Source organism: Canis lupus, chromosome 6 (genome assembly GCF_003254725.2).
Source record: "Canis lupus dingo isolate Sandy chromosome 6, ASM325472v2, whole genome shotgun sequence".
Lineage (NCBI taxonomy): Eukaryota > Metazoa > Chordata > Mammalia > Carnivora > Canidae > Canis > Canis lupus.
The window spans coordinates 35,653,314-35,680,209 of record NC_064248.1 but is presented as its reverse complement, the minus strand read 5'-3'; the positions used below and the strand labels follow the sequence as shown (position 1 = coordinate 35,680,209).

The window sequence follows — 26,896 nt, the reverse complement described above, 5'->3', positions numbered from 1 at the left end:
AGACAATTGTTCAGAACATGGCCAGCCCTACTTTAAGTTCAACACCAAGCCTTCCAGCTGTGGGGTCTGAGGCCAGCTCCTGCATCACAGCTTAGTCTCCTTGTCCCATCGACAGAGGTCATAGCCACCTCTTAGGGTTGTCATGAGTCAATCAAATGAAGACCAATACAGTGCTTGGTTCAGAATAACACTCAAACTACATTAGCCCTTAGTGTTGATAACACAGTGCCTTTGGATTGTCCAGGCATTGGACTGTGCTCTGGGGATACAAGATTAAATAAGGCATTATCGAGTCTATGAGGAGCTCACAGTCTAGTGCAATGGCTGTGACATTTTCTGGGAAAACCTTTTCAGAATCAGATAAAAGTGATTGATCTTCTACCCAGAAATACACACATATATACACATACATAAACACGTGGTTCTAGGGTCAGGAACCACCAAAATCCCATAAACTTTATATTTTTAGGTAAAAAGACTAGTCTACTTTGGAACTATGGGTAAATCAATGTTTATGCCCTGTGCAAGAATCTCTATAATAACAGGAAAGCACTGCTTCCTGTTGGTAGTGAAGGCAGTGAAGTCTTCCTGGAGCAGGTGATGCTGGTTGAGAATGTAAAAAACAGCCTTATTCCTGAGAATAAGTTGGAGTGGCAGGGCAGGAGCACCAGGTATGAGACCACAGTGTGCAAGGCAAGAGGAGCAGGAAACCCAGGTAAGAACCCCGAGTCCTTGTTCTCCCATCAAGAATAGGGCAGGGTCCACTGGGGTCTCTAGAGGATCAGAGATAAGATAACATTTATCTTAACAATTTTAGCTTCCTGCAAGGAGGAGTCCTTGACCTGAGGAACAATGGAGTGCCCTTATTTCAGGGGTTACATGGGTCTAGGAAATGGCAATAATAAGGGCTGCTAGGGGGTTTATCCAAACAGGAGGCTTGAGGCCACCAGAATACCCGTGGGGCTCTTGTTGACTTATATAGACAGGTCTGTGCACAACATCTCTTACTTAACCAAGTCATTGACCCCCAAGCCTGTCCGCCCCCTCTCCTGCAACATCCTTGTCTTTGGTTGAATTCCCTAGAAGCCCAGCTCAAGATAGGCTTATCTGGGAGGTGGCCCCAGGAAGCATTTGGGGAAAGAAGTGAGAGGGAGGTGAGGAGGCCAGTGCTGGTACTTCAAGGAGCTGGTCACCCTGTGGGCAACTGGGACTCAATCTCCACTGAACCTCTGGGTGGTGCTGTAGGGTTGTTTCAGAGTTGTCCCTCCTAGGGGCACAGTCTTATTGACACCCTTCCAGCTCGCTTTGTGCATGGAGAGACACAGCCCTGGGGTGAGGGAAAGCCCCTGAGAAAGACTGACAGGTACTGTGTGAAGAAGACCTTGGTGCAGGAACAGCCAGGGGGATACATGTGAGATATTAATGGATTTGCTACAAACTTCTATTAGAAACTCATTTCCAGATGCTCAGTTTCTCCCAGAAAGGCATCCCAAATCTGCACTCCAGGGCTCATCTCAGTGGCCACAGCCTCTGATTTCCATCTAACATGGTTTTCCAGGCTCAGCTTTTCTGGGCCCTGGAACAGCCATCAATGCTTATCCTGTCTGGAAAATGGATGTAGGGTGTGGGCGAGGTCTCCATTTCTGACTGCCGGAGGAGGCTTTGCTCCTGCTTGGGACCCCCTCCTCACTTGGAGGACTAATTAGTGCGTATTCTGATGATTATTTATTAGCACTTCCCTGATGCGCAGCTTCCCAGCAGCTCTTGTGTGATCTTGTGCAGAGACCCTCTCCTCCCGAGTCTTTAGAGCTTAGAGTTGCACTGTCATTTGTTCTCAAGAAGTAAACATGGAGCCTTTTTGTTACCTTCAAAGCTTTCCAGCTACTCCCAGTGCAGCCCAGCAGGATCCTGCTCCTAACTCAAACGGAATGTTATATATCGGATTTGTTTGCCTTTGCACATCGTCTGCTCACAGATGTTTGTCCTTTGGCTTGTTTCTTTTTCTAATTAATTTTTGATTAAGTTTTGAAACACCTTCTGTCTCCACCAGTTCCTGCCACCACAGGTAATCCTATTTACTCTGAACCCATCCTGGGGATCTGGGCTCTCAATGGCTCCACAATCCCAGTGGCTAAGAGGGAATGGGGACTTTCAATTAACTGGTTAAGTGGTCTTATCCCTCTTATCCGGACAAGGAAGGATGGTGTTTGGACTAAATGTGAGGGATGGAGAAAGGTGGATGAATTTGAGATATCTCTTGGAGGTGATGGGGTGTGGGGAGGAGTGGAAGCAAAGAGTTAGGGGTGGGAATTACCTGACAAAATGGGGCCAATATTGTGGTGCATGTTAAGAACATAGACACATACACTCACATCCTTTGAACCAGTAACTTCATTCTTTCAATTAGAGAAAGGAAGAAGAACAAAAATACCAATTACTAATATCCTGTTAGTACTAAGCACTGTGCTAGGCTTTTTAACAAAGTAGCTGCAGAAGCAGTAATAATGCCTAATGACAGCAGGCAACACTCCATCTTTACTCTGTACCAAGAATCATTCTAAATGCTTTATGTGTGTTCCTCCCTTTATTCCTTAAAGAGTATGGTGCCACTTTACAGGTGAGGAAACTGAGGCACAGAGAGGTTAAGTGACCTACCCCAGTTTACACAGCTAGTAAGGGGGTAGGGCTGATATTGAACTCAAGCAGGTGACTCCAGTGTCTGATCTCTTTAATTTTCTTCACCCACCACCTCCCAAGAGTGTGAGTTCAGATTTGAGTCACCAAACACAGAAACAGCCTGGGAGAGAAAGTGACAAAAGATGACTGTTCAGCAGCCAGGACTACAGGTGTGCAGCCTGGTTGGAGAATGATACTGGGTGTCTTGTGATGCACTGTTGGAGGCTCATACATCCCCTGAGCCAAACCAAGCCATGACTACCTAGTGTCCTCCTGTATCTGTTAATCCTGGCTTCTCTGTGCAGAGGGCACCCCAACTCTCTTTCCTCATTCCCAGGCCTCCTCCATTCCCCTCTTTTACACACTTTGTTTGTGGACTTAACCTTAAAAATCATCCCAGTAATCTGGGACTCCTGCTGGATGCTATTATGACAATAACTCCCCTGATAGTTATCATATGATTTTGAATTATGTTCCACACCAGGAAAGAGGAATATTGGTGTCCATTCAGATCAGTACTATAGATCATTGCCCAGCTGGAAATGAGCTGCTTTTCTCAGGCATACAGTGGGTACGATGCCTTAACCTTCAAAGCCAACAGTGGAGGTGGCTGCCCAGCATGAGAGAGTCACCCTCATCTTGCCTTTAGTCTACAGACCTTTCACCAAGACCCTCCTCCTCCTTAATTTTCCTCTGTATGTTATCTGAAGCATTGTCCACTCTACCAGGGATGTCCTAAACCTGCCATCGTGCCAAAGAAGATGAAATACTCTGGGATCACCATGCAGGACAAGATAATAAGAAAAGCAGGCCATCAACAGCAGGCCTAGCCCAGCTGAAGCAATTACCAAGTTCTTCCTCAATTTTGAGATTGCGGTGGGAAGAGCAGAGACGGTAGTGGTAAAATATAAATTATGTCATCTCTGTGCAATCAGAGGTTCTGAGCATTCCTTCATGCTGTCCTTTTCATTTTGGCTCCCTAAGTACTGTCACCTTTTAGAAAGAGTCATTGAACATGTGCACTCAAAGGTGACAGAGAAACCATAAGCTTGGGGTTCTGTGTACAGTGCTCTAAAGGAATTGTTCGTTGCAGGGCAGATGGGTGTGAGTGAGTGAGGCAGGCTGTAACAGCCCAGATGTAAATAGGTTCTGAATGTTTTGAACATTATGTTTGGAGAACAGGGGCCCTAGAATCAGACCCACCTCAATTCAAATTGCCTTTCCGCCACTTATTAGCCATATATCCCATTTGGGGCTAATTATGTCACCTCTTTGACCAAGCATTTTAAAAAATTGGGGCAGTAAGAATCCATACCAGAGAGCTGTGCTGAGGATTGAGATGATGTTTAAGAATATAGAGAAGAGGGGCAGCCCAGGTGGCTCAGAGGTTTAGCGCCACCTTCAGCCCAGGGCCTGATCCTGGAGACCTGAGATTGAGTCCCATGTCAGGCTCCCTGCATGGAGCCTGCTTCTCCCTCTGCCTGTGTCTCTGCCTCTCTCTCTCTCTCTCTCTCTCTGTGTGTGTGTGTGTGTGTCTCTCATGAATAAATAAATAAAATCTTAAAAAAAAATATAGAGAAGAGTTTTTTCTTTAATCCACAGGATAGGGATCCCTGGGTGGCGCAGCGGTTTGGCGCCTGCCTTTGGCCCAGGGCGCGATCCTGGAGACCCGGGATCGAATCCCACGTCAGGCTCCCGGTGCATGGAGCCTGCTTCTCCCTCTGCCTGTGTCTCTGCCTCTCTCTCTCTCTCTCTCTCTCTCTCTCTGTGACTATCATAAATAAAATTAAAAAAAAAAAATCCACAGGATAACCTTAGTAAACATTTTTTTTCATAATTAACAATTTTGCATAGGCAGCTTCCTGACCTTCCAGAAGCACATCAGTCCATGTGTCCAAACATTTGCCCATGCCATCCCTGCTACTTAGGATCCCTGCCCTCCTTGCTTTAGGTTTAATTCTCAAGAGGCAGGGCTGAGATGTGAATCTTGTGCAAATGAGTGTTGGAGTGCTCTTAGGAGTGCTTTTTAGCTGAAACTGAGCCTCAGCCTGAGCCCACAGGGAGTTCTGGAGTGTGAGTAGCACCACAGGGTTTTCACATATTGGAGCAAATGAGACACACTTTCACAATACTGTACCAGTCACTTATTGGCTACAGGCTGCCCCTGGGGAGACAGAGGTCAGGGCACACCCTCTCTGGCATCTTGGGCAAAGTGTGAGTTTCCAGATAAGGTGGCAGCTGTAAGCCCTTGGCAGCCAACATTCACAGCAGCTGGGAGATTGGTGAACTAGACCATAAAAGGCATCTGGGTGGGGTACTAGCTTTTCTTTTCAAGTGCACTTCAACTCATCCTTTTTTTTTTTTTTTTTCTATTTATTTTTAGATTTTTATCTATTTAAGAGACAGAGATAGAACACACATGGGGTGGTGAGCAAAGGAAGAGGGAGAAGCAGACTCCCTGCTGAGTAGGGACCCTACAAGGGGCTCGGTCTCAGGACTCTGTGATCATGACCTGAGTCACCCAGGTGCCCCCACTTCTACCCTTCCTTTAAGACCTAGCTCTGTGCCACCTCTTTTTAACACCCGTTTTTTTCGTGTTCTACCCATATTCTCTCTGGATCCATGAGACATTTCACTATGGGCATCTTGGTTATAGTACTTGGCACACTGTGAAATAATTACACATTTACAGATTAGAGCTGCCCCAGCAAATGAGACCTCTTATGTTGAGAGAAAGGAGATCCAGTGAGGTGTAAGCTGAATGCAGGCAGTGTAGGGAGGGAGTGGGCACTCTGAAGTGAGAGATGGAGACTTAGGTTCACCATTTCAGTCCCAGCTTGTGTTTTTTTGTTTTGGAGTTGGGCAACTCTATACTCTTTCAGCCAGGCATGGGAATTACCTGGGAATGGCAGGAGGAATTCTGAAAAGTCCAGAGATTGCATGGTTAAATTTCCCAAAACATTGGGGGTGGGAGTAAAACCTGGTAAATGTGCTGGAGCTCTATCCTGGGGTGTGGCCTGCCCTGACCCTTGCTTCCCTGAGTTTGGCAGCCTGAGTCAGAACTCTGGCCTGACTACTTAAGATAATCATTTACTGTGCCCTTACACCTCACAACACACAGACTGCCTTGGTGATTTCCACTGACAATAATGTGCCTCATCTGCAGCAACAAGGAGCCCATTTTGGGGGTCTGGGGGGTGCTGTTCAAAGGAGCCCTCAGAAAAAGAAGCCCAGCAGTGTGGGCTTGGTCCAGCTAAATAGAGAATGAACAGAGATGTGAGGTCATAGGGGTTGGGCAATAGAGAACAGGATGGCATTCTGGATAAGGATGGTGGGTTTCAAATTCTGGCTTTGAAGCTGATCAGCTGTGTTACCTAGTACAAGCTCTGTCAGCCTTTGTTTCTGTGTCTTTAAAATGAGGATAGTAATCAAATGGAATTTGAGGCTGAGTAGGAGCATCTAATGAGATTCTATCAGGTTTTTTTGTCTATAGCACTAGAACTTTTGGGGCCATATAGTTCTTGGTTGTGGAGATCTGTCCTGTGCATTGTAGGGTGTTTAACAGCATTCCTGGCCTCAACCTACTCAATGACAGTAACCCTTCCCTTTACTGTGACAAACAAAATACCTCCAGACATTGCCACATGTCCCCTGGGGGGAAATTACCCCTGGTTGAGACTCACTGAGCTACTACAGGTAAGGTCCTTAAAATAGAGCCTGGCCTATTATAAACACCCAAATATTAGCTATAGGTATCAATACTGTCCTTAGTATCATCATCAGTAGTAACAGTATGTATTAGGATAACACCAGCACCTGTTAAAAAAACAGCCCTCAAATTTAAGTCCTTTAACACAGTACAGTTTTTGTTTTGTTTTGTTTTGGTTTTGTTCTTGTTTTTTTTGTTTGTTTGTTTTTTTGTTTTTGTTTTGCTTCCTTAGCAGTATTATACAGCTGTCCTTGGTGTTCTAACAGCCCTCCACAAGGTAATTCAGGGATCCAGGGATCCAGACTACTTCCATCTTACAATGTTCCCCTCCTCTTAGTCTTCACAGTACCCCAGAAATACTTAGAAATGCTTGGGGAAATATTGAGAAATGTATGCAGAAATGCCTGGAGAGAGATACACCTGCCTGGGAAGCTCCTTGGTCTGGAAGTGACTTGCATCTCTACTGGTCACATTCCACTGGTGAAAACTAGTCACATGGCACCATTTAGATGCAAGGGAGCCTGGGAAATGTAGTCCCTGACTGGGCAACCGTTTCCTGGTGGCTGGCCAACTCCACATGAATCTTTGTTGGAGGCTTAGTTGTTTCTATCATTTATTAGCAGGAAGGTCTAGTGGTCCTGATCACTCTCTTACCTGCCTCTATGTGGCCCTTTTCTGTTGCTTTGTAGTGTTTATAACCACATTATACTGTTCTTGGGTCCAACAAAAGGGAATCTGTTGAAATGGGACTCTCAGAATCTGTAGGAAAAGAGGAAAAAACGTTGGAAAGAGGCAAGACCCAAACTAGCTCTGGAATTCTGGGAAGTAGGAATATTCTCATAGCAGAATATCCCACCATTCATGGGATAAATATACTCCAGTCATTTGTTTTTCCCTCCTGTCATTGATTCAGAAGATCTCAGGAGAGAGGGGCTATACTTGGACATGTGTACATCTCCATTGTCCTGGGGGGATTGAAGAGATGCATCCAGCTTTGTGGTCCTCAACCCTATCTGCTCATCAGAGCCATCTGGAGAGCTTTAATGAATACCAATGCCCAATCCCCTCCCCACATCAATGAAATCAGGATGCCTGGGGCCAGATCCTGGACAGCAGCCTTTTGTCCAGCTCTCTGTGACTCCAAAGTGCAGTCAGTGTTAAGAATCATGGGATCTGCCCTTCCAAAGTCAGAAGTGGGAAAAGGGCCACTTCAGTTCACCTCCTCACTGAGTCCACACAAAAATGGAGTAGAGGTGATTTCTTGGAATGGAAATTGAGATTTTTTTTTAAAGACTTTATTTAAGAAAGAGAGTGCTTTCAGGGGGACAGGAAGAGGGAGAATCAGGCTCCTTGCTGAGCAGGGAACCCAACTTGGGGCTAGATCCCATGACCCTGGGATCATGACTCAAGCGGAAGGCAGATGTTTAACCAAATGAGCCACCCACGTGCCCCAGAAATTGAGATATTTTTAAGAAAAAAGATGAGATGCTGGGCAACCCAAAATGATGAGTGTTTATATACCCAGAATGTGCCTTGAGGTGTAACCTGTGGCCTGCATTCCCCTCCACAACATCAAAATATTCAAGGTCTGTTTGTTTTCCCCAGCCTCCACCTATTTCTCTATTCTTATCCAGGCAGTATGTCCTATTACCTCTCCCTACCTTAAATGCATTTTCACCAAGGACATGTAGAAGCAAGAGTTAGGGCTTTTTAACCTGAGGGAAAACATCTCCAATTATGGGATTCCAGGCACCATGACCAGGAAGAAGGGGGAGATATTGGGAGGTGGGGGTGGGGGGAGTGGAGGAGGGTGGCTGGTGAGGAGTCCAGAGATGTTTCCATAGCAATTTGAATCTTACCATAAGGGTTTTGGAAGGAAGGGCTATTACAGCTAGGGCACCACCTGTGCTTCTATCCATCTGTGGCTGATGGTTAAGGAGGGAAGGGAACGGATTTGGAGTCAGGCCAACCTGAGCTCACATTCCTACCCTGACTCTTAATTGCTATGTTGTCTGGAAAAGTTTCCTGACTTATCTGGGCTCTTAGTTCCCACAGCATTGATAAAAAGGTAATAATAACCCCTACCTGGTAGAATTGAGGATTGAATGACAGAGTGTAAAGAAAACTCAGAGCACAATGTCTGACATGTGAAGTGTGCAAAACTAATGTTAGGTTCCTTGTCTCTTTGCTTTATGCCATTTGGAGATACTCAGTCCAGCTTTGCTCCAAATCACCAATCCATGGGAAAGATATTATTAGGAAAATGGGTAGAATATTGGAAAGGATTGGTAGGAATTAGGTGGTGTGTAAATAATAGCTTTCCATTTTTTTTTAAACTGGAGAAAACTTGGAAAACAGGAAAGAGAAAGAAGAAAATGAAATATCCAATTTTAGCTCCTGAAGAAAAACACCACTAATTATTTTTGGTATTTCCTTCCCACCTTTCTCCTAGTCATGTTTTAACATAATTGAAATCATGTAGTGTATGTTGTTTATGTTCTTTTTTTTTTCTTAGTATGTAAGCATCTTGCCATAGTATTCCAAACTTTGCTTAACCATCAGTTTATTAGAAATATAGTAGTTCATGAAAAGGCAATGACTCAGTGAGTGAGTCAGTCCCCTGTTGCTGGTCAACTAGGTAATTTCCATTACAAAAATGTCACAAAGCATCCTTTTGTGTCACAAACATTTGCTGTATTTCCAATATGTTCTTAGGAGAGATTCTCAGCAGCTGTGCGACTGGGTCAATGAAAAAGAAGTTTTTTTTTGTTGTTGTTTGTTTGTTTAATTCATGAGAGACACAGAGAGAGAGAAGCAAAGACACAGGCAGAGGGAGAAGCAGGCTCCATGCAGGGAGCCCGACGTGGGACTCGATCCCGGCTCTCTAAGGATCACACCCTGGGCTGCAAGTGGCACTAAACCACTGAGCCACCAGGGCGGCCCAAAAAGAAGGTTTTTAAAAGATCTTTGTCTACATTTCCAGATTTCTCAGCTAAATTTGAAAACAGACCCATCTTAGCTTTTTTTATTTTTTATTTTTTTTTAAACTTTGCAGCCTGACCTCAAAAAGGAACAGGGAATCTCTGGCAAGACACACAAATAAGAGTAACTTTTCCCAAAGATTATAGGGTCTAGTGGGAGTGGGCTTAGGCAGCCCTTGCATCCCCCTCCTCACACCAGCCCAGCCTCCTGTCTGCCTCATAATTAAGCTTCAGATAATGTTTGTAATCTCTTGGTGTTTTACAGCACATGTCAGGGTGACTGATGGGCTCGTCATAGCTCAGACACCCATCATTCCAGTGCTGTAACTACTTTAACCTTCCTAATACACCAGCTTCAAGGGCAAACCAAGGGCAGGGACTTGTCAAGCCCCCTCTTGCTCAGCCTCCCCACCACAGGCGGCTTTTCCTTTCCTCTCCCTGCCCTGCATCCTCTTGCTCCTCAGAATCATCCACAAGATAGACCTAAGGCAGTTGTTCAACACCATAAGTATAACTATTCTTAGGTTACAAGCTGCCAGAATTTTGAAGCAAGTGCATGTAAATATTTCATTTCTGACAGTGAGAGTTATTAAGAGAAACCTTGTGCATTTTCTAAAAGAATTTTAAGAGGCGTTTATTCATTGGACATGTCTGGAGCCTACGGAATTTGGTTGGGGGGGTGTTGAATATCATCTGTGAATGGGTTCTTTCCTTTTTTACACTCACATTTAAAAATCTGGGCTGAGTTCTGGTGGCTCAGTGGCTGAAACCAAGTCCTGGGCTAGAATGGAGGAGAGGGATGGCATAGAGAAGGGAAGCTACCTGCTTTAAAAAATACCCCTTTGAGTGGTCTGGTTGCTGGCTATTCCATTAAGTGCAGTGGAGCTTAAAATACCAGGTGTTAGGACTGGTTCTGTTATAGTTACTACACCAAACTCACATAAACGATAGCCATCTGATCTCCAGCTCCATACCAGACATTCCCATGAATCCATGCCAGAAAGACAGATTTTTGTGTCCGTTTTCTGAATGAGGAAACTGAGGCACACAAAAGTGAAGTAGCTTTCCCTGGCCATGCACACAGCTTGTAAGTGATAGAGCAAGGATTTACAAAGCCCAGGGATTTCTGATTCCAGAGCAACCCATAGATACTTTACAAGCTGGGGATCAAATTGAGCTCCCTGAACATCATCACTTGACAGTAAATCTGGAGTATCTCATGCAGAAATGCACAAAGAACAGCAAAGTGCACGTGGTTCTGTGAAAGGAAAGATATATTCACCATTTACTGTGTGCCAGGGACCATGTCAAGCTCTCTGAATATGTATTTTTTGCTTAACTATTAAAACGATCTTATAAAAACATATTTTCCATTTTGTAAGTATACAATTACAAGTCTGGAAAGGAAGAGTACCTTTTGTTGTGATTAACTAGTGCTGTGTAGCAATGTATCCCCAAACCTAGTGGCTCAAGACAGCAGCTATTTATTATAGATCAAAATTTTTGTGAGTCAGGAATCCGGGCAGGGTATGCCAGACAGACATGGACCGATGAGGTTTCTTGGTGGCATTCAGCTGCCAGACGGACAGCCTGGAGGGTCCAAGATGGCTTTTCTCACGTGGATGGTACATTGGCCAGGGAGGCTGGAAGTATGAGCTCGTCAGGGACTCTCCATCCAAATGTCTCCATGTGGCCTCTCCCCAGTGGTCTCAGGGTAGTTGAACTTCTGATGTGGTGGCTGAGGGCTCTCAGAGCTCCCCACAGACAGTGGTAGCAACTGCCAGTCTTTTCAGGCTGGCCTAGAACTGAAACAACATCCCTTATGCTGTAATCTGTTGGTCAAGGTGGTTTTAGAGCCCACCCAGATTCATGGGTTGGGAACATAGACCCCACCTCTCAGTGGAAGAAGTACCAAAGAACATGTGGCCAATTTCAATCACTACATGTGCCTAAGATGACATATCTAAAAAGTGATAAAAGCAGGTTTTGAACTCAGAACTTGACTCCACAACCATGCTTAGAGTCCCTAGCATCCAGGTCATTCAGCTGTTGCAAGTAGGACATTGCAGGGAGAAATACCAGTGTTATTTTTAAGAAATAACATGGGGATGCCTGGGTGGCTCAGCGGTTTAGCGCCTACCTTCAGCCCAGGACGTGATCCTAGAGTCCTGGAATCGAGTCCCACATCGGGCTCGATTTTAAATAAAATTTAAATAAATAAAATATTTTTAAAAAGAGAGAGAGATAACATGGAGGATGCCTGAGTGGCTCAGTGGTTGTGTATCTACCTTTGGCTCAGGTTGTGAGCCAGATGGAGTCCCACATCAGGCTCCTCACAGGGAGCCTGCTTCTCCCTCTGCCTATGTCTCTGTCTCTCTCTGTGTGTCTCTCAAAAATAAAATCTTATAAAAAAGAGAGAGAGATAACATGGAAACAACATCATGGGGGGCAGAGTTTCCATGTTCCCAGTTAACAAAGAAGTAAATTCTTTCAGATGAGGGAAGTGACCTCAAAGACTCTCAGCTGCGGAGTGGCAGGAGCCCTGTTTGTCTTATTCCACAACCCAAGCATGTTTCTGCTTTATGATTCTTTGATGATAGTACTTTAAGGTATTCTATGAACAGCAGTGAAAGCAATCCCGAGACTCAGTCAGTTCAAATAAAGAGTTGACTCAAGCGGGTGAAGAATTTGCAACCTGTTGCTGACCCTTCGTTTAAGGTGATTAAAATGTTTCCTGTTATCCCAGAATAGATCATTAAGATGATAACTGAATACAAAGGAGGGCTGAGCATCCCTTACACTTGAAAGAGGCCCAAGCACAGGAGGGCTTAGATAACCTCCTCAGAGGTTATCTGTGTCAGAGGGACAAGCCAGCTCTGCTATAGATAAGAGAAAAAGATCCGAGGATTCAGGGAGAGAGGAAAATGATCAGTGTCAACCTGAAAAAAAGCTGAACTCTAAGGGGATCTCTTATAGATACTTGGGGAGCCAATAGTAAGAGGACTCAGTCTGCTCATGCAGCTTCTTTGCTGATGGTTCCTTTCTGCTTATTCAAGCAGAAGAGAAAACAGAGTGGGTATAAAATAAGGGAACAGCTTTAGTCTCAGCTTTGCTCTTGCAAACTGACCAGTGAGTTTCCTCAGTGTCAAGAGGATACCACAGAAGAGCTGGGTTTGAGCCACCTGGCTTGTGTACCCAAGAGATTAGTCGCAAAGTGAGGGGACCTCGGCACCAAGAGACTGACGGAATTAATCACTAGAATTTGGAAGAGGTTGGATGGACGTGGATTTTCTATCAGGGAATCATGCAGAGGGTCTTGGACAAGGCAGTGCTGCAGGGAAGGGGTGTGGCCAGGCCTGCTAGCTCTACTCTCTAAAACCATCTTCTCCTCTTTGATATATAGCTTGACCACATGTGACCACATGACTGAGCTCTGGCCAGTAGAATGTGAGCTGAAATGCATGACATTTTTCTGGGTCTGGTTCGTAAAGACAACCATTGTGTTCCTCATTGTGTTCTCCTCCTGCTGGCTGGCTGGTATGGAGATGACCATGGTGACCTTGGAAGCCACAATAAAGATGGCAGAGCCTCTTTCAGCCTGGATCCCTGAATGATTGTGTGGAGGAGAGCTGGCCTCTAATGTGTTCTTCCACTTAGGACTGTTATGCGAGCAAGAAACAAATACCCGTTGTGTCAAGCTGTTAGACATTTAGTTTTATCTGTTGCTGCAACTTCAGTGTTCCTGACAAATATAGAAAGCCTGCACCCACAGGCTCCCCAAAATCTACTTGTGCCCCATGAAGGTATCTAGAATCACAGAGACCTAGATTCAGTTGACTGCTCTACCAGAGAAGTAATTTAGCGTCTTTAATACTTATCTAGATCCACTTAGAGTGAGCTCTGTCAGTAAAATGAGCTAATAAGTTCTTTTGTGTCCTTAGACTGTTTTGAGTTGTTTCTATCCCATACTACCAAAAAAGGCCTGTCTACCACTTCCCTTATAAAAGTAATAGAGCAGTACCCTAAAACGTTCAGCACAAAAGATTGAATAGTTGGGAGCAACAGAGCCCCAGATGGTTTTTTGGCATCTCAGACTCAAGTGCTTAGGAGATTCAATGAGTGTGATGGAGCAGTGATCTTCCCTACGTCAATTAACTATGTCCTGGTATTTATTAACCTGTGGGGGGTCCCAGGAGGGAATCCATATCTCCATTGTGTGGGCATAATCCCCACACAGGTTTTGAAGGCAGTTTTAAAGTCTGATCTGTGTTCAAACCCTGATTCTGACACTCTATGGTGTGGAAAGGAACTTAGCATTCCAGCCTCCACCTCCCTATCTGTCATTGTGGCAGGACAGCCAGCTCCTAGAGTTGAGGTTGGGATGTCAAGGTAATCATGTATGTCAAGTTCCTAGCACAAGGGAGGAAGAAACCCTTAATGTCGGCCTTTGCAATTTCAAACACATATAAAGAAAGGGAAGAAGAGGAAGGAAATGATTAAAGGGATGGAAAATGGCTGGAACAAAGCTTTTAGGAGTGTCCTGCTGGGAGTTTCGGCATCCCTTCTGTGCCCTATGCTGGTGCACAGAATGGCTCACCTCAAACATGGCTCTAATCATATCGGCCCCTGCTGGAAACCCTCTGATGGCTGCTGCTGACAAGATAAAAGCCAAATGCCTTAGCCTAGCACCTGCAGCCCATATAGAACCCTCACTCATGCAGCTGGCCTCTGAATTCTGTTCTAGGTGCCCGACATACCACAGCAAGTCACAGATGGGCCCCTGAGGTCTGTAGTGTCACATTCCTGAATAAGCCCTGACCTATGTGTGTTAGAAGTGAATCTAACTTAAGACTATACAATCAACCCCCGATGAAGTATATAGAGGGTTCCAGTAACTTTCACCATTTGCTTTTCCTATGTTTATCTAATATGTGGAATTATAAATCCTAAGCATGTTTTATCTCCAGTTGGCCATAGGCCCCACCACTCTCTATCATGACTATATGACCCAGCTTTTACTCTATCATATGAATGGGTGAGAGAGTTATGTTTAGTTCACTCTTCAGTGAGGAAAACAAAATACAAAAACAAAAAAACCAGCATTTCTCCTAAGTCTTTTATTTAATGTTGAAGCACTATAAAGCATAACTTTTATCCTATTTTAAATTTATGTTTAGTTTGACAAATAATACATGGATATATTTTCAATGAAAAAAATTTCAAACAATTCAGAAAAAGAGAAAGTCCCCACAACTTTTTTCACCCATCAATTCTCCCTCAAGTTCCAGTTTCCTCCTTAGAGGTAGACCTTTTGTTAACTTGATGAATATCCTCCTGGACAGTTTTCAGACATACATCTACATGGATACAGGGAAGGGAGGAATGTATAATGCATACACACCTTTAGGTTGTTTTTTTTTTTCTTTTTTCATTTATCGTATGTGCTATATAGTTTTTCATGTCAGAACACTATGAAAAACATAATATTCTAACTGTGCATAATATTTTATAATATGGATGTAACATAATTGATTTGGCTTAGAGGACCATAAATTTGGAGTCCAACAGGCACATCCAGACTACATATGTATTTTGTTTGTCCAAAGCCATATCTAACTGTTTCAAATTAAATGCAAATAGCTTTAGGTAGAGTAGGCAATCTCTAATTTCCACACAGGCCTCTCCATTCCCTATTATCTTACAGGCAGCCCACATTATGCATTTTCATTACTTCCCTGGCCCCTGTGGTCATTTGTGTGTTCAAACTCAGTATTTTAGCCATTCTTTTATTTGTGGGTATTTAAATTTTTTAGAAATGTATTGTTATCATGAACAATGCTGCAATGAATAGCTATATATTTATCTAAGGTAGATGTAAGAATTGGGTTTACACACAGTTAGGAGACACAAAATCTATTTATTTATTTATTTATTTATTTATTTATTTATTTATTTATTTATGAGACTCAAAATTTAGAAGTTAGGAGACATACACAGAGTTAGGAGACACACACTAAAATTATGAAGTAGAGAAAATCCAAGTTAGCTGAGAACTGTGTTGCCCATGTGCTCTGTGAAGCAGGGAGAGGGATACAGCTTAAGACCTACTGCATATCATGCTACCCTTTTACATTCCCATTGGTTTTCAGCAGGGAGATGTGTGTGTGTACAAGTACACACACACACACACACACACACACACACACACACACGTGGGATTGTGTAGCCAGGGCATCTGTCGTGGATTGCTTGGGAATCAGCTCTTCTCCCAGGCTCAGCTCTGATAGGGCTCCCGAGCACAGAGCAAGAGCAAGGAGGCTCCGGGCTCTGATATTCATCACACCTTGAAGTGTCTCTCCAGGGCTAGCCCCTGGATTCAAGGTTTGGCAAGCCTCAGACCACAGCTAATGGACTCTCTTGGTTGAGGTCAGTTTGAAGGCTGGCCTCCTGTTTAGGAGGCTAATGATGCGTGAAGCTGCCCAGTAGGCAGCAGGCTCTGTCTGAGTTACTTCCGGGGCTAACCCTTACATGAAGACTGGTCTGATGCGATGAGCTAAGTGTGGGAGAGGTGCTTCTGAGAGCTGGGTCAGTATGAACTACAGGGACTGGTCAGCTAATTCAGGAAGACATAGATTCCTAAGCACTTTGTTGGAGTCACAACCGTGAGCTAGTCTTGATCTGTATCATTTTCAAGTATGGGCTGCCATAACAAAATATCATAGCCTGGGTATATTAAACAACAGAAATTTATTTCTCATAGTTCTGGAGACTGGAAGTCTAAGGTCAAGGTGCCAGCAGAGTTAGTGTCTGTTGAAGCCTGTCTCCTTGGGTTACAGATGGCTTCATTTGTGTTCTGTCCTCATGTAGCCTTTCCTTGATGCATACAGGTGAGAGAGAGAGAGACAGAGAGACAGAGAGACAGAGAGAGAAAGAGGAAGCAAAGGGAAGCTAGAAAAAGATGTCTCTGATGTTTCTTCTGATAAAGACACTAACCCCATTGTGAGGAGCCAACACTCATTACATCATCTAAACCGAATTATCTCGAAAAGGCCCCATCCCCAAATACCATCACATGGGGATTACAACTTTATGAATTTTAAGGTGATACAATTCAGACCACAGCAGTCTGGTAGGAAAATATGACTGAGGTTGGCCAAATCAACCTTGGATATAAGATAGAGTTGCAAGACAGAAAGTTATCATATCAGAAAGAAATTCTTACCTGCCCTTATGCATATTTAAACACATAGGAACAATGGTGGATGGTGTCTAAATCAAATCCTTGTTGTTGTTACATAAATTAACCCATTTATGATAGACTAGCAATGGTTTTTTTTAGATTTTATTTATTTATTCATAAGAGGCACACGGGGGGGGGCGGTGGGGGTGGTGGGAGGAGGCAGAGACACAGGCAGAGGGAGAAGCAGGGTCCATGTGGGGAGCCCAATGCGGGACTTGATCCCAAGTCTCCAGGATCAGGCCCTGGGTTGAAGGCGGTGCTAAACTGCTGAGCTACCTGGGCTGCCCAGCTAGCAATGTTTTAAATGGTGGAGCTTCTCCTGGACTTTCAACTCCTTCAGTCCTCTGATGGCATGCTTTATTGTGAAGGCAGGAGTAGCGTTGTAGGTCCAGGCACTACCAGCTATGGTTTTCATGTAGGAACAACAATGCCAGATCCCCACAGCTTGTCTTTTAATCTTGGTTTTTGTCACAGAAGGAACAAGTATAACTTGGCATGCTGGCTTATTTCAATCTATTTGCCATTTTCCTGAGGGAGGCACCATAATGGGTCCTGTATTTACTGATGATTCTGACCTTCTTCGTGCGTTTAGTCGTGTTGCTGCAAACTAGCTGTGAGCCCAGAGATAGAAAATGGGCTGTGGGTAGGAGCCTGAAAGTGTATATGATGTTATCTTGGGTTTTAATTGATTTCCCTACTTAGTGATGTTCTGGGCTTGGAAACCCCATGTTCTTTATGAAGTGGGAATAATCAGAGTTGTTTTGGGGATTAAATGAGACAGTAAGTGTAAAGTTGGCACAGTGCCTGGCACAATGTTTCATTTAACAATATTTTGAGGCATTTTAAAAACAGAAAGCTGCAGTTGCTATAGTTTGTAGTTTTACCTTTCCCTTATACTGACTTGAAACTTTAAGAAAAAAAAAAAACCCTCAAAAGTGTCTTCAATGCCTTTGCTTTTTCAGTGTTCATTTAATCATTATCAGTGCACGGGCATTGCACACAGCCCTCCTCCTTTTTTTTCCTGGCAAGATGGTTATAATGTGTTGAAAATATTAATTATCTTCCTCACCTTATACACAGGACTGGAAAAAACAAATCTTGTTGCTGTGCTTGGTAGAAGAAAAAGTACCTCTGTGCGTGTGTGTCCCTGTGTGTGTCTCTGTGTGTGTATTGCACTCATTGTCCCCTTGGGTCATAACAAATTATTGATGCCAGTTCCTTTAAAAAGACAATTAATCCAATTACCTTCTTGTTGAATCAATACTAATGTCTTTTTTTCTTTAACTTTCAGGTTTTGACAAGCCTGGCTGCCAGCAAAGCTGAGGTAGGAAATATGGTTTTACTGTCTCTTTGGAGGACATTTTGACGTGGTTTCCTTCTGTAATGCAGTGAAATGGGTATCCTAGCTGTGTTATTCTCTGTGTAGTCTCCTGGTGATTTGGATAGGCTGTAGTCAGTAGGCTGGTTTCCATGGTGCTGTTTGGGGCTCTCCAGGTGTGCACTGAGTAGCCTGGTAAAGATGGTTGGTGGTTTCAAAGCCAGATATCCTGTTTGCTTGCTTCTGTCTTGGTGACTTCAGGGTCTGTCTGTATACATTATGATTCCAGTTCCACTAAGATAAACCCTTTGGCAGTGAGACCTCCATCTGTCTTTATGCTGTTCTTCCATTTCTTCCCTCCTCTTCCTCACCTTCCTTGTCCTCTGGGGGCATGAAGAGAACTGTGGCTGAGGCTGGTAAAGGATAAAAAAGACATTGGTCAGAGGTCATTAGCAAGGTGACCATCGCTGGGAATTGTATGTGATGCTCTTTAATGAATATCTCCAAAATATATCCAGTGCCATGGGGCAGTTGCACTCCCAATCCCAAGTTACTGTGTGGATAGAACAAGGAGCATCAACCGTGGCCTCAGGAGCCTGGGGTCTGCATGACCTTGTGCATCACTGTAACTGCTTAGATTCTCTCTCCTCATGTGCCCAGTGAGGATGAAGATAATTACACTTCCTTTGGATCTATCACATGAGTGTGGAGGCAGATTCTTGCAGGGCTCCACAAAATGAAAGGGGAGACCATTGTCAAAGAGTGGAAACACTAGTTGAATGTCTGTCTCCTTTGATACGATAGCTTGTAATGCAAACGTTTTCCAAGAACTATAATTCATTAGTGGTGAAAATGTTACTTTGAATGCCTAGTGAGGCAGGTATTTGGGGAGCAGTTCAACGAGGGGGGAAAGAAGTGGAAAGCAGAAGGATGGGGTGGATGTAAGGAGCCACTAGTGTCATCTGCTTTCCATGGTCTTGTGGCCAATGACTTGAGCTAGTCATTTATCTTCCCAAACTTAATTTCCTCATTTTCAGAATGAGAATACACATCACATGAGGTTGTTCAGCATATTAAAATGGCAGTATCAGTATTCACTCTTCTAGCCTGCTGTAACTAGAATACCAGTTTTCATGTATTCAGCATGAATATACCATTTGTTTGTAAGGCTTTACATGTATCATCTTATAAAATCCTTACAGAAATGTTGTGATGTGCACACTATTATAATCCTGTTTTCAGAAGGATAAACTGAGCTTCAGAAAGATTTAAGAACTTGCCTAGAGCCATTCAACTGGTGAATGATAGAGCCAACATTCAAAGTGGGGTACAAAGTATTGACTCTTAACTGCCATCAGGCTGCTGTAACAAGATCACATAGACTGGGTGGTCTAAACAACAGAAACTTATTTCTCACAGTTAGAAAGGTTGGGAATTCCAAGGTCAAGGCTCTGACAGATCTAATGTCTGGTGAGAGCTCTCTTTCTGGTTTGCAAGGTAGCCATCTTCTTGTTGGGTCCTTGTATGGCAAGAGAACAGAGAGAGGAAGCAAGCTCTTCTGTCTTTTCTTATAAGGGCATAAATCCCATTTGTAAGAGCTTCATCCTCATGATCTGATCACTTACAAAGGCCCCACCTAATACCATTACATTGGAGGTTAAGATTTTAACCTATGAATTTTGGAAGGACACAAACATAAAAGTCCATAACACACATAAACTTGGTGCATAGTGGGTGTTAATAAATGTTAATACTTATACTCAATAAGGGCTAGTCCTTCTTTCTAGATTATACCCAAATGTATCTCAGGCCTCTGGGGTCAGCACCACGGACAGCTGCCCGTTTCCTGTGATCTTCCATCTTTTCCCCCAGAAAGTCTCACATTTGTGTCACATTTGGCAATTTAAAACAAACAACAATAAAAACACCTTTACATATGTTGCCCCTTTTCAATTTCACAGAAATCACATATGGGAGGATATTATTACTGTCATTTCCAGGTTTAAAAATGGAATTTTAGAGAATTGGAATACTGTAAATGTTGGTAAAATGTATAATGATCTAGTAATTCCTCTCCTGCTTGTGTGCCCAAGAGAAAATAGTGCTTGTGTCCACCAGAAAACGTACACAGGACTTTTCATAGAAATTTTATCATAGCCAAACCAAATGTCCATGAATAGCATTATAGATAAATAAACTGTGGTATATCTGTGCAATGAATACAAGACAACAATCCAAAAGAATTATGTATACATATATGAAACAGCCTGTATGAATCTCAGAAACATAATGGTGAGTAAAAAAAAACAAAAACAAAAACAAAAAAACAAAAAAACAGAATAAAAGAATGTACTCTGATTTTATTAGCATGCATTTAAAACTAACACTCATTTCTGGTGATAACAGAAACAATAGTGGTTACCTCTGGGAGATGCTGATTAGGAGGGGGGCACAAGAGAACTTACTAGAGATAGAGATACTCAACACCATGACCTGGATATGGTCATACAGGTAACCAGCACATGTAACATTTATGGAGTGCCTTACTTAGGATATAGGCATTTCTTAGTACACAATTTGCATATCAGTAGGAGGAGTGGGAGGGGGAAGGAAAGGAAAGAAAGCATAAATGTTAAAAATATAAAATAGGGGGATCCCTGGGTGGCTCAGCAGTTTAGCGCCTGCCTTCTGCCCAGGGCGTGATCCTGAAGTCCCAGGATCGAGTCCTGTATCAGGCTCTCTGCATGGAGCCTGCTTTTCCAAACCCTGCCTGTGTCTCTGCCCTCCACCCTCTCTCTGTCTCTCATAAGTAAATAAATAAAATATTTTTAAAAAATTATATATATATAATTATATATATATAAAATAGGATAGGGGGGACACCTGGGTGGCTCAGCGGTTGAGCATCTGCCTTCGACTCAGGGCACGATCCCATGGTCCAGGGATCGAGTCCCACATCGGGCTCCCTGCATGGAGCCTGCTTCTCTCTCTGCCTATGTCTCTGCCTGCCTCTCTCTCTGTGTCTCATGAATAAATAAATAAAATCCTTTTAAAAAATAAAATAAAATAGGATAGTGGAAAAAGGATAATAATCAGGTGTGGGAATGGGATGAAAGTATAAGAACCATCGACACACAGACAACACTGTAGATCAAAAATAACCTAAATTCACTCACTCATCCATTCCCTCCTTCCTTCATTTTTACTCTGGACTCCTGTTTCCCAGATGGAACAGGTTTTTTTTAAAAAAAAGAAAACAAAAAAAACTTTTTCCTTCTCCTAACCGTTGTTTCTAAGGCTAAATTGTAATTGCTGCAGCCAGATCATATTTTTTGCACTACTGCAGGGAGGTAACCTTTTATTAATTGAATTTCTAATGGCAATTCATCAAAGCAAGCGATCACCGTTATTTAATGCATGATCCATATTCATGGCATGTTCTGTTAGGTAAATAATAGTGGCTCTGGGAAAGTGCTTCTGTGAGGTCCTTTTCCTTCTCAAATGACTTTCTTTTTTCCTAAGTACAGACAAACGGTTGTAATTTCAGAAGAACAAACCCCACCTGTGGAGGAGTCATTGGTTACAGGGAGGACAAGAAGAATTACAGACCCACAGAATCAGTGAGAATGAATGGCTTTGCCAGTTCCCTTTCTCTCTCCAGATTGACAGTGAATATGTGAATAACGTTTGCTAAATCTGGACTTTGAAAACATGACAGCAAGCTGTTTGTGCCAATAATTTTTCATGGCATATGCCACCCCTCCCCGCACCACACACAGTTTTAATAAGATGGCACATGGACTATTGAGAAATGTTAAAACCCTGCAGAGGAAAGAGCTTTATCTTGTGACCAAATTCTGCCCAGCAATGTTTATGACAGCTGAAGAATTTATCTTAAATTCCCTCTGCTAGCCGCAAAGCACATGGCCCTTTGTCTCCGAGCAGCCTGTAAGAACCAAACTAAGATGTCACATACATAATATAACAGATAAATGGCCCAATTTCCATGTCCACATGATGAATGGAATGCAAGTTCAGCACACACATATTTGCACATTAATTGGCCCTGCATGGTTCCATTTTGTTCCTAAGTTGCTACTGTATGTCTCGTGGATTCCTTCCCCTTCAGAATCATTAAGCTTGTTTTATCGCACAAATGCATACACATTTCCCCCCTATTTATCGTCACGCAGCTTGCCCTGCTGAGAGAGAACCAAGTAACCTGGGCATAGCCATTGGATTGCAAATGCCTACATCTGAGTTCTCTTCACCACCAACTGCACATTAACACAAAGATCTGAGACCCAGCCCCACAGTTGGTTATGCTGACAGCCAAACAAAGGAGGTTGCAGGCGACGATGTTTGAAAAAAAAATCATTTCTTTTCAGTTAGCAGTTGGTTTCTTGCCTCACCTTAATGATTTCCTGTTGATAGTTTAATGGCAATATAAACCCAGTGGAGGGCCTCAATTTTGATAAATTGGCCTGCTCCTATTTCATGGCAAAGGAATCGGACTGAGATTGATTGATATTATAGTTTTGCCATCCCAAATAATTGCAATGGCAAACAGTGCAGGTGGTAAAGCCCAGGGGCCTTCAGGAAATGTAGGTGGAATCTCCCTCCCACTAATCCCTTTTTCATTCCAGAAGGAAACTTTATTCTGGGCCAAGGAACCATTTATTTTCCCTGTCTCAACTCTGAGTCTCAGGGCTTCACAGCCCTGTAAGCACTCTGACCCATGTGGAGAGAAACCGGTGCTTTTGAAAAGGAACTGAGTTTCTTAGGCTATGGGCAAAAGACCAATCCTGGCCATTTCAAGTCTTCTGAGAAGCCAGAATATTTTATAAGGAAAAGTTGAGCTGTTGCATGAAGAGGGTTACAGTGGAAAGAATATGAGCTTTGGAGTCTAATAGATGACATATGAATCATGAGTCCACATCTTACAAGTCAGATGCCAATGGGGAAGTCACTTACCTGCCAAATAAGTCTCTCTTCAGTAAAATGGGGATAATGAAATCACCCAAAAGGTTGGTCTGAGTTTTAGAACTTGATAATCTATATACAGTGCCTAAGCTCATACCTGGCATAAAACAGACATTCAATAATTATTATTTTGTTTCTTCACGCATCCCCTGTTTTTTATCTATTGAGTAAAGCATAACCGTGTATAAATAAACTCATCAGAAGTTTCTTTCTTTCTCTTTTTAAAATATTTTATTTATTTATTCATGAGAGACACACAGAGAGAGGGGCACAGATGCAGGCAGAGGGAGAAACAGGCTTCATGCAGGGAGCCGGACACGGGACTTGATCCCGGGTCTTCAGGATCACACCCTGGGCTGAAGGCAGTGCTAAACCACTGAGCCACCTGGGCTGCCCAGAAGTTTATTTCTAATAAAACCTGTAGCTTTGAAAGCTTGCTGTGAAGATTTTGCACCATGGCTGACCTAGACTCTAGCCAGGCTGGAGTTTAGTTACATGGCTTAATTCACATTGAAGTTAATGATCCCTTTTCTCTACCAAGGACAAGATCTACTTGAGGATTAGCAACACTTTCCAATGAACACTCTTGGCCTTGTCTGATTTCACCCAATCACTTTGATAGTCTTCTTTGTCATTGGAACCAACTTAAAAGAATAGTTTACGGAACCTTATAAAGCACCTGGCCTTAATCCAGGAGCCCAGAATTCTCAGTTGGAGACATGGCTGGCATGTTTTTAATTTGATGGATAGTTAAGTGACAGCTGTATATCTTAGGCACAGCTCTAGGCTCTGGGATACTTATAGAATGTTGATGTGAAATCAGACCTACAAAGAACATATGTTCCAGTGTGGGGTTGGGGGCTTATATTATAAATGCTATGGTAGCCATTGTTTTGTGAGCACCAGGATATTTATAATAGTAAAGTTTTCTCCATAAGCTGTACTCCATATTTGGGAAGTTTTGAGTTTGAGTTTGACTGTAAATGAGCCTAGATAGGAATGGGGTACCCGTGGAGGCTTCCCAAGGGAGGATTACAAAGACTAGAGCCTTCCCAAGGGAGGATTATAAAGACTAGAGCCTTGAAAAGTAAGTTAGGTCATCATCCAGTGAAAAAAGTAAAGAACATGAGCAAAGGTACAGATGGGAAAGAGTTTGTGTGTTCAATAAGCATTAAAAGAGGGTGTGGGAGCAGTAAAGGAGAGTGAAGTGATTGTAGTGAACATGGAGAAACCAAGATGAAGTATCTTCATGCAAGGCAAAGAGGAAGAGATTATGAGAAAGAGGTGAGGGTGATGTCCTTTGACAGATGAATGGATGAAGAAGATGTGGTATATATACACAATGGAAGATTGCTTAGCCATCAGAAAGGATGAATACCTACTGTTTACTTTGACCTGGAGGATATTATGCTGAGTGAAATAAGTCAATCAGAGAAGGACAATCATCATATGGTTTCATTCATATGTGGAATATAAGAAATAGTGAAAAGGATGATAAGGGAAAAGAGGGAAACTGGGGAAAAATTAGAGAGGAAGACAAACCAAGAGAGACTCCTAACTCTGGGAAACAAACAAAGGGTTGCAGAAAGGGAGGAGGGTGTGGGAATGGGGTAACTGGGTGATGGGCTTAAGAAGGGCACATGATGAGATGAGCACTGGGTGTTATACTATATGTTGGCAAATTGAATTTAAATAAAATATATATTAAAACAAAGAGAAGTAAGGTACTAAATGATTCACTGTGGTCAAGGAGAGTGTGCGCTGGGTTGATGGCTCACTGGATGTGGCAAGTATACAATCATTAATGTTTTCAACAAAATCTTTCCCAATGTAGGTGGTGGAAGCAAAAGTTAGATTTGGTAGCTTGTGGAGTAAATGGAAAGAGAAGACCCATAAGTACGATATAGACCAGCCCTTCAAGGGCCAAATGGTTGAGCCAAGTGAATAATGGTCTCTGACTTGAAGGAACTTTGAAGATGAGAGAAGCTTAGGTATGTCTTAGGCCTGGACAGGCCTCAGAGTATATGATGATGGGATCAGAGCACAGGTAGGGTTCAGCCACTGAGAGAACATGCTTGGCTCACCATTGAATCATCAGGGCTCAGCACCTGTGCCAGAGTATTATGGCATTAAATGGACTGAGAAAGGGCATTTTTCCTCTGACATTGAGAAACAAAGGATGGAGAGTAAGTATGGATAAATTTGAAGGAGAAGGAAGAGAAATTGAAAAAGGTTATGCTTGGCCGCCTTCATTTTCCCAGTGAATAGCAGAGGGAAATTTATGTGCTGACCATAAGGGGAGCAGGGTAGAACTGGGGGTTAAAGAGGAAAATAGGGCAGCCCCGGTGGCGCAGCGGTTTAGCGCTGCCTGCAGCCTAGGGCGTGATCCTGGAGACCCCACATCAGGCTCCCTGCATGGTGCCTGCTTCTCCCTCTGCCTGTGTCTCTGCCTCTCTCCCTCTCTCTCTGTGTGTCTCTATGAATAAATAAATAAGTAATCTTTAAAAAAAAAAAAAAAGAGTCTCTCTCTGCCTGTGTCTCTGCCTCTCTCTCTCTGTGACTATCATAAATAAATAAATTAAAAAAAAAAAAAAACTTTAAGGGATCCCTGGGTGACACAGCGGTTTGGCGCCTGCCTTTGGCCCAGGGTGTGATCCTGGAGACCCGGGATCGAATCCCACATTGGGCTCCCGGTGCATGGAGCCTGCTTCTCCCTCTGCCTGTGTCTCTGCCTCTCTCTCTCTCTCTCTCTCTCTGTGACTATCATAAATAAATAAATTTTTAAAAAAAGAGGAAAATAAACAGGAGGGAATGCACTGGTAAGAGGCTGATTGATCAGGGAAATCCATCTAGCAAACCAATATGTGTAAGCACCAGAGCAGGAAGATGAGCCAGAGTCTGCTAGCTGTACTGAACACTGTGGCTGTCATTCACCATGTGCGTACTGGGTGCCTAGCACTGTGTTATCTTCATGACAATCTTTAAAATGCATATCACTATCCACATTCTACAGAGAAGGAAACCAACCCTCTGAGAGGTGGTATAGGCTCACCAAAACTATCCAAGAATTAAATAGCAAGGCTAATGTTTGAATCAATCTGTCCGACTACAACTCTGGGTTTCCTTCTACTGTGAACATTACTACTGTGAGGATGGGGTACGGAGTTCAAACCCCAGGTCCGTTATTTCTTATCTCTAGTTCCTGATAGCAGTGAAGCTCAGTGAAATTACTTAACCTTTGCGTGTCTCATTTGTCTCCTCCATAGAATGAAGTTAATTAAAGAATGAACCTTATAGCTTTTTGTGAAGGTGAAAAGGCATGATGTAAGGTATGGGAGACAATTAGCATATTACTTTGTGCATAAATAGCTCATAATATATGCCAGTCATTGTAGTAGTTGTTTTTATTAGTATCATTGGGAATTCATTCTAAGCCACAACAGGAAATGGCAGAGAAACCAACTAGAAACCATTTTGTAGCCTCTAAACCAAATGGAAGCATCAGTCCCACAGCCTTCCAAAAACACCTTAGTTACTCCATGTTCCCTGGAAAAAGTGAGCAACTATAAAAAAGATTATCTTTTCATTGCTTCTATCAGAAAAGAAAAGCATTTGTACTTTGCAATAGGGTTAATAAAAAATGTAACCAAAGGGGGAAAAAAAACCCTAACTTTTAGTTAGCATCTGACTATGCTAGACATTCTACAAGTCATTTTATATACCATTTATATATCTTCTCATTAATTTAACCCCTATAAGAACCCTGTGAGCTAAGTAGGGTTATTTTTCCTATTTTACAGATGAGCAAACTGAGACTCAAGGTGATTAATTAAATGAGTAACATAGGCGGCAGGAGGGGGATCAGGAATCACATCCATGACTGTTAGACTCCCAAAGCCAGCTGAGATGATGAGGAAGGGAAACCAGGAGTCCCCTCACATCTCCCAGGGGCAAAGGCTGGGTCTTTCAACCCTTGAGAGAAAAATCTA

The 26,896-nt window shown here is 43.0% G+C and overlaps 1 protein-coding gene across 13 annotated transcripts in view; it reads left to right on the top strand.

Moving 5' to 3' along the window:
* The window catches only part of RBFOX1 (RNA binding fox-1 homolog 1), a 2,033,116-nt gene that overhangs the window by 479,329 nt on the left and 1,526,891 nt on the right, over window positions 1-26,896 (top strand). For all 13 annotated transcript variants that reach the window (XM_049111427.1, XM_025416573.3, XM_025416572.3 and 10 more), the window contains one exon: window positions 17,898-17,930. In XM_049111427.1, the coding sequence (XP_048967384.1) occupies window positions 17,898-17,930 (33 nt within the window). The remainder of the gene's footprint in view (window positions 1-17,897; window positions 17,931-26,896) is intronic.